This window comes from Chlamydotis macqueenii, chromosome 8 (assembly GCF_036417535.1).
Source record: "Chlamydotis macqueenii isolate bChlMac1 chromosome 8, bChlMac1.mat, whole genome shotgun sequence".
NCBI classification, from domain to species: Eukaryota; Metazoa; Chordata; class Aves; order Otidiformes; family Otididae; genus Chlamydotis; species Chlamydotis macqueenii.
The window spans coordinates 27200174-27212579 of NC_141563.1; the positions used below are offsets into that span (position 1 = coordinate 27200174).

The 12406-nt window shown below is 47.9% G+C and overlaps 1 protein-coding gene across 3 annotated transcripts in view; it reads right to left on the reverse strand.

Moving 5' to 3' along the window:
- The window catches only part of ERI3 (ERI1 exoribonuclease family member 3), a 131523-nt gene extending 120690 nt beyond the window's left edge, over nucleotides 1-10833 (reverse strand). For 2 of the 3 annotated variants that reach the window (XM_086752903.1, XM_086752901.1), the window contains exons 1-2: nucleotides 10749-10833; nucleotides 1120-1394 (exon numbers count right to left, since the gene is read on the reverse strand). In XM_086752903.1, the coding sequence (XP_086609029.1) occupies nucleotides 1120-1371 (252 nt within the window). In that variant the 5' untranslated portion in view covers nucleotides 1372-1394; nucleotides 10749-10833. The other variant, XM_086752902.1, reaches the window with a different exon arrangement.
- Nucleotides 10834-12406: the final 1573 nt, after the last annotated feature.

Below are 12406 nucleotides of genomic sequence, written 5' to 3' on the forward strand. Positions count from 1 at the left end.
GTGGATGCAGAGCCACAACAGCCTCCCACAAAGACCCAGCAGAAGAGCAGGGAATTTGCTGTCCATTTTTCAGGAAACATAAGAGGCAGGCAACGCTTGCCAAGGCACTACTGGGGAAGAGAGGAGTCAGGCTGGATCCCAACCTGCAGCATCCCTTTGACAGGACAAGCCTAAGGGAAACCACAGCTGCACTGGGAAATGAACACACTCTATCGAGTCTCTTGAGTAAAGAGATACCACACAGAAAACCGCTTGGCCTTTAGTATATGCCAAACAAAGTAAACAGAAGTTATTCTGACCTAATATGTATATTACTGGCAATACCAGTAAGAGGAGGGTGAGAAGCCGAGTTCAATTCAGAGACTCAGAAATTCTGTCTGTTCATTACCACCCAATATCAGTCTCTTTTTATCATGGTTTTCTCATTTTATCAGAAACCCTAGGTCCATCCTGCTGACAACTGAAAATGTATTTACTAAAACGCTCTACACCACTATGGAAGAACTGTCTGTAGAAAAACTTCTGTAATTCATCTGGATCTCTGTATGTCTCAAGTAGTAGGGCACTGGAAAAATTTCTCTGAAGCTGAACTTTTCCTGTCTCATTACACTCCACAGTTAACACAAAGACAAGATAATTTCAGCAAGATCAGACAGCTCAAAATTATTGTTCCTCTCTACTTAGAAACATGTTGCACATATTCATAACACCCAAACTATTAACTTCCTAAAGATCTTGGCTACCAATAGCCTTTTTGTTTGCAGAATCAAACAAGGCTACCATGAACACTCTACTAATGCAGGTCCCTAGCCAAAAATTTTTAGACCCTCGCCAGTTCAGGAAGAAGACAAGCATACATGACTTAAAGATGGTTTTGATACCACATGAATTGTCACTTCCTTGACGGAAATCAGGCTCCTTCATTTAATTCCCACTGAATGATCCTGGCATTACTCCTGAAAGAGCAGGTGACTGGCAAGAGCCCTGGATGACCAAGAACAGAAAGGAGGTGGGGCAAACCAGAGAAAACGAGTGAGCCAGCACTGTGCTTTTTCCTTCCACCTCTCAGAAAAGCAGCAGCAACTTGTAAGGGGATAATTAACAGGACTGACTATTTACCTGAGGATGAATCTGAGGTTTATCACACGTAGCCTCGAAATCCAGCACTAAGAAGTAGTGATATCTCTGTGGAGGGAAGGATGACATTGCTGCCATGGAAGCTCCAAAGCTGTGGGCCGCCAGTTTCCTGCTTACGATGGAGTCGTACCCTTTGAGAACACCAGTCGGGAGGAGGGAGCACACTGCTTCTCTTGCCCTTGGAAGTAAGTTTTGAGGAAACTTTGATGCTCCAGTATGGAGAAGTGCTATCATTGAACATCCAGAGGCATCTGAAACTGAAGACAGACTCACGTTACTCGTGCACACATACATCTCATCTCTGCTAGCATCTCTTCACTGTCCTCCTCTGACATGGATTTTCTCTGTGCTTCCTGGTGGAGGTTCCAGCCTCACAAACCTGAAATAACACAGTAACCTGCTCTAAGCATGACAGATGACATTTGGACTGAGCTCAAGGTGTCCAGAATCACAGGTAACTAGAAATTAACCTCTGGAAATGGTTCTAAATTAAGAACTACGAGACAGACAACAGTCATGGCTCCAGGCACCAGATCACACCCCCCTGCTGAACCCTAACACAGCAGAACACCAAACCACTCAACATAGAAAATCTGATCTAAACCCAATTAAAACTTCTGAAGAGGCCTTTCGTCTTTTCATATATGATGCAACTTCCGATACACGGTAGGAATTAAATAGAGCAATACACGTATCAGCACTAGAGCTCATCCAAAGCTTGGCCCTAACACCTGTTAGTCACACTGAAACCTCCCATTTCCATTTCAAATCCACACGTCTGGTGGCTGGAAGGCTCCTCCCCAGGGAAGTTCTCATTTGCTCTGTGTACAAGGTTTCTCAGAGATGTGAGTCTAGTGCTATGCTCAGTTTCTTACTTTAGGAACTTCTAGAGAAGGATATTGGTTCAACAAACTCACACGTGAACTGCAGGGACTGCAGGGACTGTAAAATGCAAGCAGGACTCTGTAGCTCCCCCCACTACACAGACATGGAGATTTAAATCCATCCCCATGGTTGGTCCCACTGTTCGTAGCTCTGGAGAAGAGCTCCATCACACCACATGCCACCCACTCATCTGGTTTCTGAGCCCAGCCTCCCGGCGCCTGCGCTCACTTTTCGCTCTGCCGTAAAGGGCAGGGAGCGCCCGCCGCGAGACAGGGAGCTGAAACGGGCAAAGCGAAACTGAGAACTCGCCACCCGCGAACAAAGTCGCTGTTTGCACAAACAACAGCATTTGCTCTCTCCCATCCGTTAGTCCGTCAGGTAAATAATGCACGTGCCAAAACACACACTTAATGAGGTAAATAATATGCCTTGAATAACGGCTAAATCTGTATTTACCCGCGAGACCCAAGAAACTCGGAAGGACCAGATTAGGAGATAATTGCAGCCGAGCAGGTTGTGTGCTTCAGGTAAACATGCATTTTGTAACCTTCCCTTTCCAAGGTTTTGAGTGAAAGGCAAAAATCAAGGGAGCTGAAAGGTTCAAGACTGAGCTGCTGCCCACAGCGCCAATTCCATGGTGCTAACGTGTCCCCACCTTGCAGCTGTCATGTTTCAGGGAGCTGCCTGCTTTATTAAAGCTGTGTGCCAGGCAGCAGGTACCCAGAAAAATGAAAACTCAAGCTACAAAACCATAACGAAGAGCTACCCTGCGAGCCCAACACTGCATTTATCCTTCAGGGGCTCAGCTCTACCTATTGCTTTTCCATCTACAGCTTTTACTGTCATTAATAAATGCATTACAGCCAAATAGAAGTTAGTTATATTCACTTCTAACCTGCCCTAGATAAGAGATATTTAAGGTATGCGTGCTTTAAATCTTCAGGCTACTGGCTATGAATCTAAAGGCCCATCACAGCAAATACAATATCTCAGAATAAAGCAGCTTCTAAGTTAGTTGCAGTAAAACTTGGTCTTTAGCCTACTGCATAAAGTAAAATATACAGTTGGAGTGGGGGAGGCATGCAGGCTCCAATCCCTATATCAAACACATCCAATAAAACATACATTATCCACCCACACAAAGCAAGATCAGTATTTCGCTAATGTATCTTAACCACCAAGACCAGGGCACCACACACAAACGCCATGAATTTTCAGGCTGGCTGGCACCACGATCCCCGAGCCACTGAGCCCACATGGCAAAGATACCCCAGCCATCACGGCAGGGTTCGTGCACGTCACTGCACAGACGCGGCAGCACCACTCTGGACCCTGGCAGGTCTGTGTCACATCAGCAGATGGAAATAACAGCCAACATCTAGTATCTGCTTACACTAACAACTTCTGCAGGTGGTCCACGTCTGAAGACAGGATCAAGCTCCCCATCCTAAAAGCAGCCTCCCTCCCCACCCTGCCATGTAGCAGAGGGAGCAACGGTGTGCGAGTGGGGTATTGCACGCCAATTGCCCTACACAGACGGCATATAAATAAAAGCAATCCCACTGCAAACTCTACACTTGCTGACAAAAGAAGTTTTAACTGCATATGTTTACCCAGCCACTGCTCTAGGTGCCCCAGGAAGACCTCGCATCATCTTCTTTGGCAAGGTCAGAGTGCCTCTGAGCACAAGATCACTGCTGAGCAAACACACTTTATTAGAAGTCATGTAAAGCATTTATAACGGCTATGACAATGCAAAGCAGTAGTAATTATCCCTATTTTTTTCCAACAGTCAATAATGCAAGCAATACAGCTTCAAAATTTGGAAACCTGGCTCTATCCATATAAATCCGTATGTTCAGTGATTCCATTTCCAAACCTACGTAAAACACCACATATATATTTCTTACACACACAGGGTCAGATTATAATCTCAGACAGTACAAGCTGTCACATCTGGCATTCAACCCTACTAGGTTAAATTTCATATCACACAACTCCAGTTCCTTACATAGACACATGTGAAAAGTAATGGGACCGTGAATCGATGCTGGACCTCAGGAATTATTTTGACAGATTGTACACAGACCTAGGAAAATGTGACAGCACTTTACATTTGCAACACCCAATAACATAGGAAATGGCCACATGTGGTGGGTTTTGGCTGGAAGATAAAGTTGGCGTTATGTGCTGTATAACAGCATGTGCCACACGTGACATCACCAGCTATAATCAGCAACTGTCTTCTAAAAATAACTGAAAAACAAAACAAAAAACCTCTGGATATCAACTGCAGGTAACAGTACAAGCTCAGGCTGACCACAGCTCTTTCTTGTTAGTGGACCAAGCACATGATACTCAAGCATGACAGTTTAATCACCTGCAAGTAAGGGAAGCCAAGAGAAAGGCAAGTGCTAGCCGTAGCCACCAACTTGCCAGTGGCGCCAGCAAGGGAGAAGTGGAGAATCTGCATGGGTGGCTGTCAGACCTCAGGCTTCCCAACTGGCAAGGAACACGATGGGGAACTCCTGTCACGTGAAGAACGTGCATGAAAAAAGGCAGCAGGGCATTGCAAGTGCTCTCCTCCACCCACAGGACAGCCCCAAAGCCACACGCAGAGATGCGCACCACGCAAGGTGCAGAGGTTTCAATTTCATCAACAGCAAGAAAAATAAGCCTACAAACTTGAGCTTAATGGGTTCTTTGCACATAACAATTTACTTTTTACAACCACATCTAACTAAAATTATCTGGCAGCAAGGGAAGGTAGAACTTCAACAGCTTGCCTTTAACCCCAAAATATTCCCCTTCACTGTCCAGTTTGATAAGCTGGGAGGGGGCAAGATGACACACACTTACGTTCAGGCTGGAGGGGTGTCCCAAGAAGTTATTTGTTTTACCAGAGCCTCCATTTACACATTAAATTACTTTTCTTATGGCAACACGGCTCTCCACTGTATAAAAAATAAACAAGCAAAAAACCCTCCACCTAATCTAAAGACATCCTAAAATTAAAAACTAAAAGCAAGCGAGCTTTGGGAGTCGTACACTCCAGTTTATTCCCTGTGCAAAGCTTGGGCAGGGGCAGCTGTGACTCCTGGCCTCTGGCAGACAACTGAACTCAAGGCTAGAGCAACTCAAACCAATCCAAAATGTAAGTCAGGTTTGTCTTACTTTATTAAACTATAGCATCTTATTTTATTAAATTATAAAGAGTAAAAAGATAGGATAATAAAGATGGTTTTTTGTAGAACAATATTGCATACATTTAGCAACACCTGGAACGGAGTATAACAAAAAAATGCAGGACTTTCATTCTGGTAGCTGTTCAAATGCATACTCAGAGGTCAAATGTGAGCCCATATTTCAGTTGTGTGAGGATATAACTGAAGAACAATAGAGATAACTCCATCTTTTTAAAAATCAACTTTAACCTAAAACCAAATATTTCATTAGACAAACTACAGTCCAAAAGTGACAGCACCTGGCCAGCCTGCGAGGCAGGAAATGAGAGACTAGGAACAAAACCAGCTTATCCACTGCCACCATCCAAACTTGCAAAAGAAAAAAAAAAGTAAAACAAACAACAAAACACAAAGCTTTGAGAACCACTTTAATAATGCAACATGATTTTAGACAGGTAAATTTGCTTCTTTAATTTGTTAACCTCACAGTATCATCCCCTGAATACAAATCCAGTACACTTCCATGGTTGCACTCCCTTCACTTTTGGCTGGGTTTCTCTGGCACTGCCAGACAAACAAGCCCATCTTTTGGAAAATTTGTAACATAACTTTACCAAAGCATTGCCACAGGCTGCCTGTATGCTGTCCCATCATTCCTCAGCCCAGATACAACTTGGCATTAATCAGTTTGTTTTTACAGCACTCCACAATCGCACCCAGCCTCTTCCCACTACAGACCAAGAGGTCCCTGTTCTCAAGAACTTACAGGCTAAAATTAGATACAGTACATAAGTGAGGGTAACAGCAGAGAAGAATGAGGATTACAGGAGCAAAGTCAGGCAACCGCTCATCCAGGCGATACATGCATCTCGGTAGTTTAATTAAAAAAAATAATTCACTCTACGTGGGCACTGGCTTCCTTCCATATGGGCATTAAGTGAACACAGAAAGGGCCGACTAAAGGATGGAGGGCGCTCTCGGATTAAGGAAGGTCTCTCCCGTTTCTTGAGCTCATTCTTCCCGCTGCGTTCCTTGGCTGATACATCAAAGGCACCACCAGAAACATCAGCTATGTCACAGCACCAGAATCTCTTCCATTGTGACATCACAGACGCGATGGCTTGTGAGATCACAATGAGCGAGGCTGAAGGCACTGATTACTTAGGCAAGCACTTGCTGGGGCTATCGCACCCTATGAGGCTGGGAAACAAACACATCTCAGTTCACTTGACAGCACAGTCAAACCCACACAAGACTCCACACCGGTAGAACGCAAACTTGTCCAAACAGACCACCCAGCAGCCGTCCCAAAGATGCACAGTGCAATTCCACTCCGATTTTATTAGGCCACCTCTGCTAGGCAACCCACTTTCAGCAGCTCCTTGACTGGTCTCCTAAGACAGGCTTGGCTGTGTATTTTTAAACCTTCTCCAAGAGTAACCACGGAGAGGCAAACAGGTCTAAGCTGAAGTCTGAAGAAGTTCCACACAGTAAAGGACTGGTCACTTAACAGAAATGTAGAGGCAGGAAATAACAAAAAATAAAACAAAGAAGCAACAGCAGAGATGCATATAGCAAGAAACTGGAAAGCCACAGCAGAAGAGTGGATTTGGTACTAAAGAAATGAACAGTTGCAGAGGATCAGACCAAGAACCCTCTAGTTCAGTCTCCTGCCTCTGCGTGTGAGCCATAAGAAAATGCACCAGGTTGAAGCCACTCAAAATAGGGTTAACCAAGACAATAATACTGGGAGGTCAAAAGGAGGCAGGCCTGTCCTTCCCTCTCAGTTTTACTCTCCTGTTGATCACCCTGCACCAGTTCCTGAGCTTGTCTGGCCCCTCTGTGAGCCAATTCAACCACAGGAACCTATAAAAGGGCTAACACAGCCAGAATAAAACCAATTAAAACAAGATAGCTTTCTGCTGGTTTAGTGAGACAAATCAGCTCAGGGCCAGGCTGGATGAGTGCCAAAGCTCAAAGGAGGGGATGGGCCCGTGCTGGCAGAAGCAGGAGGGAGATGAGCCACTGGGAGCCGTTGGTTGGCTCAGCCACTCACCAAACCACGTACTCAGAGCAGGATACAGACACCTGGGACAGAGTGGCACTTTGCAGGAAATGGAGACAGTATCTTGGCTCTAGCAGCATAAACACATAGAACTTGAAGTCAGAAAGCCCATCGGACCATCCTGTCTGAACCTCGTGTAATGCTGGCCATAAAGTTTCCACTTCATTACTCCTGAATTGAGCCCAAAGGCTCGAACATCTTTCAGAAGTTTCTGGCCTTGGATTGCAGCATCAAGTATGGAGGCTCTCCACTACCTTCAGACAGCTTGTTCCAATGGTCAATCCATCTGCTGTCAAAAAATAACACATCTTAGTTTTCATTCAGACTTTCCCAGCGCTGGTCTTTGGAGCGAGTTCTGAAATTTATGGCATTTCAGTGCTCCCACTCCACAGCAGAGGTCCCAGTGTCACGAGTGAGATTTGTGACTACTACGCTTCTAGTCAGTAAAAACTACAACTGCACATTGGCCTAATTTACTGGAAAGGAGACATAGCAGGTCACCCTTTGTTTAATGGGATCTAGCATGCATAATTACTTGATTTTCATACAAATGACACAGTTGTTGAAACCACTTATACAGCCACACACCTTCGTTATTTGAAAAAGGAACTTGAAGGTTAACACCTGAGAATGCCAAATGAATCTCAGTCTGGATTCAGGCAGATAACACTTGCATTGCTCAATACACTGTTCACTTTTGATCTCCACAAATGAACTCTAGAAGTGTTAAAAGAAAGTCTGTATTCTGCCAAAACTCTGTCCTGGTCAGCAGGCAAACGCCTCAAGCAGGGCAGCAGCTACAATGGGCATGGTTTCCATACAACCCAGTCGCAGCAAGCCTAGAACACCAGCCAGGAAAGATGCTGATCTTAATATTCAACCACAGAAAAAAAAAAACAACAACTGTAACAAATACAGCTGGGAAAAAAAAAAAGTTATTAAAACCCCAAACATATTGTGGTTGTGAGTGAAGTATCTTTACTTGCACAATGTATCTGGAGAGAAAACAACTTCTCAGTTGGTATCTGGCCAGCACGGGTAGCTTGTCTTAGGGGAGAGAAAAGTCACCAAACAGTACCTAGCAGCAACAGCCAGCACCTGTGCTCTAGGTTATGTTTTGAGAGCCACAACTTGTCATCTTCTCCCCTCATTCCCCTGCTTGCCCTTACACCATGCCAGGCTATTAGCTCAGCACTGCTAGAGTAAAACACCAGGAGTCTCAGGATGACAATTTCCAGCAGTAACCCATGCTTCAGATCCAGTGACAGACTTCTGACAAACACACAGCTGCTTAACAGCCTTCAGTGCTCTCCTCTAAGTACAGCCACAGTGGCCTGCCCTGCACCATTTACCTGAACTTCACCACACCTGCGCTCCGCAGTCTCGTTGCCCTTTACTGGAAGCAGCTACTGGATTGATACAGCGGCAGAGTCAAGTGTAAAAACTTCACACATGTAAGTCTCTTTCAGAACTCCATTTTCAAAATTTAAGAGGGGAAAAAAAAGTAATATAAAAAAATAAAATCAAGGTCTACCAAAGTTAACAGAGCCAAAACAAGATAAGCGCCAAACCAGCTGTACTCGGGTCTCCTAAAGGAATCAAACTGAAGTTAAGTCTCCCTCAACTGCAGAGCAGAAACTTTAGGTCATATCAGTGCATACTCAATCCAGGAACTTATTTATTTAGCATCAAGCACACAAGGATTTTGTTTTTAATTCTTTAATGAGTTTCTTCTTTTGGATTCTAGTAACATTCAAATGTATCTGGCTATGCACACTAACTTTTTTTTTAAAAAAAAAAAAAAGCACACCCTCAAAACCCCCCCCCCCCAAGTCACCATTCATGTAGAGTAATCCAAAGTTTGAGAGGAACAATAACTATAAAATGGCCACTCTTTGAAACAAAGCAAGGATTTAGTCCACACTATAAACAAACATGCAAATTCAGTTGCAAAGGCCAGGATTCAGTACTTGAAAGGAGAAACAAAAATATTGGGAATCAAACTTCCCAATCCCACACACTGAAGAGTAACCAGCTAGACTTCTAAGATATTCCTTATCTTAAGAATAATTCATTCTTGGAAATAAAAGCTCAAATGCCAACTTTAACATCAAGTGATACGAGATGCTACAATGTTGAGAAGAATAACCAAAGCATAAGCTAAATTCAAGTTACCATTAAAAAAAAAAAAAAAAAAAAATCCTCAAACAACTGTCTAACAGCACTTGATGAGACAAGTGCCTTGGAGATGTACCTGCCTGGAGCCCTGCATACCTCACCCTTCCCGCGGCACACTGCAAGCATCAACCTATTAGAAAACTTGCTGGTCCCCTGCATCACAGCTGAAGGAATATTAAGAGTTCAGACTAAGCAGCAACTGTCAATCCACCCATTTCTGAAACCAAAAGCTCAATAAGGAAAAGAAATAAGTAAAAAAGGACTAAAATAAATGTCAGACTTATTAGCAAAGAGGCCAGCAATGACCACGTAAATCCACCACACACAGGACTTGTAAAAGACAGAACATAAGGAGTAAATGACAACACCCTGTCATACATCTCAGTTTAGAAGAAACACCTGTAACAGTACAGCAGCAAGAAAAGAACAGGAGAAGAAATTCCTACTGCCAGTCAGGAAACAAGTGAACAGATCCTTCACTTCTAAGCTTTCTCAGGTTTACTTCAGTCTCGGATCTGAGACAGGTGACCAGTTCAATCTCATCGGTTTAAAAAAAAAAAACAAAACCAAAAAAACCAAACCTCCTACTCCCCTGTCACCTCCATCTGTGAACCTCCACATCCCAAAATTAACATGAAACAATCCTCGTTGCTGCTGCCCCCCACTCCCTGAGCAGACAGGTTTTTCCCTTCCTCGAGCCTTAACAGCAGCTGACCCCGCTCCGGCCGGGACCCGGGGGACTGCTGCCACCCCCACCCTCGAGACTTCCACCCAAGGCAGAGCCCGGGGAGCGGAGGGCCTGGCGGCCGGCCGCCAGCTCCAGCAGAGGAGCTGAGGCTCGGCGTCGAGCGGACGAGGCTCCCCCATGCCTGCCCTCCGCCGCCCGACACCCTCCGCTCGGGCCGGGGCCGCCCCCCTCGTCCCCAACGGCCTCCCCATACCCCGCCACCGCCCCGGTCCGGCCCGGCCCGACCCGCAGCCCGGCTCGCCGCCCTACGCTCCCGCCCGCGGGCCGCAGTCCCGGCACAGGCCCCGCCGCCGCGGGGGGCCAGGCCTCGCCCCCCCCAAGCCCAGGCCAGGCCTCCACCCCCCGCCCTGGGCCACGGCGGCCCCACGCCTCCGCCAGGCCTGCCGGGCCCCCGCGCCGGCCAGGCCCCGCCGCGGCCGTGCCGCCGCCCGCTGCCCGACGGCGCCGTGCCCCCTTCCCCGCGGCGGAGGCCGCCCTGGCCGGGCCCTCCCCTCCCCCCCCCCCGCCCCGCACACACTCCGCACCACGAGTCCCCAACACCGCCACTCACCTCCGCGCACTCTGACCCCCGACCCCGCTCTGAGCGGCAGCGCCGCCGGCCAACCGCAGCGCCGCCTGCCGCCGCCGGGGGCGGGGCTTCCTCCCCGCCGCGCCCCCTCGCGCAGGCGCACGACACCCGCCGGGGCGCGGGGCACGCTGGGGTTTGTAGTTCGGCGCCGCCGCACCGCCCCCTCGCCCTGCCCCGCCGCGTGGCTGAGCGTCGACGCCGCCACCACGCCGGCCCCGCCGGGTCCCTGGGCGCCGGCCCGCCGTGGCCGCCCCCCTGCGTGCCCATCGGCCACCCTTTCCCCTCCCCACCGGCTCACCTCCTCGTGTTCACCGGGGCCAGCCTTTACCCCTTGTGTGTCCCCGGGGGCCATCCCATCCTGTCCCCCAGTGCCACCTCCCCCTGAGGCCTCCCCTCTGTGCCCATCCCGGGCCGCAGCAACTCTGGCCTCCAGCAAACCCAGCATCAGCTGCAAATGTCGTGTCACACCAACGTTCACGTTGGCTGCCGTGGAGAGAGAGCACGTCCCTCATGCTGGGGCAGTGCTCCCTGTGGGCGCAGGTCTCTCCGGGGACCCCTCTGGAGGGGTCTCCCCTCACCCCCACCACTGTTGGACTTGCACCGCCGCTCAGTTTGTTCTGGACCAGGTTGATGCTGCCCACACTGGTAACTCCTCATTGATCTTAGTGGTGCCCGGGTAGAACTGCACCAGTAACTGCAGCTGGCATTGGCCAGTGTTCCCTCCCTCCATTTGATTTGAATTAAGCCAAAGTCGGGCCCCTCGGCGATCCTGGGGCTGTATTTCCTTTTCCTCGCTTGGACATCACTCACTGGCTTCCAATTCTCCTGTGCTGATGCAGCTCTATGATCCCAAACCTGTGTCTGGACCTTGCCTAGTTTTCACTAGACACCCCTAAACTGTGGCATCCCCTCCTCATGCACGTGGCTGGCACCCTCAGCCAGGACACTGACACCTTACCTGCAATGACACCGAATCTTTAGCCTCCTGCCTCATCTGTAACCTTTGGAAAACACAGCTGCAACGACAAGCGCGCTAGCTGGAGCCGTTCCCCGCTTTGCTTCCTTCCTTGTCCCCCACATTAACTCGTGCCTCTGCATTTCAAGTCAGCAGCTCCTTCGCACCATCCCTGACACTCCACACATGTGTGAAGAGCAAACACAGAGTCACTCATTCACGGCAAACAGGACCACGAGGGATCCTAGAGGCTACCTCACCCATCCTCTGCTCGCAGGCGGAAGCAGTCCTACCTCTTTGTCAACTTTCTGTCCTCTTCAAATCCTCCCTTAAGCCTTTCTCTGGCTCCATGCCTTAAAATATTCACAAAGGCAAGCACCAGGGTGCAGAGATCACTGACTACTGCTCCACACAAAGTGGGCTGCTCACACTTTCCTGGCTGCCTGGCCGGATCTGCCTGGTGTCCCTGCCTTTAGTTGTGTTGCTAACTCTTTGGGATGAAATTTATCTTTTTGCTGTTTGTATGCAGCCTTGACCTTGGGAGGCCTGAATCATGAAAGTAGCATGTCAGAACTATTAAAATACCAACAGCAAACCATTAAATAATAGAAAGAGTTCCTTTAAGCCCTGTTAGATTTGGCATCTCTCAGCTTCCCACCCACATAAGCAAGGATAATGTGAAGTT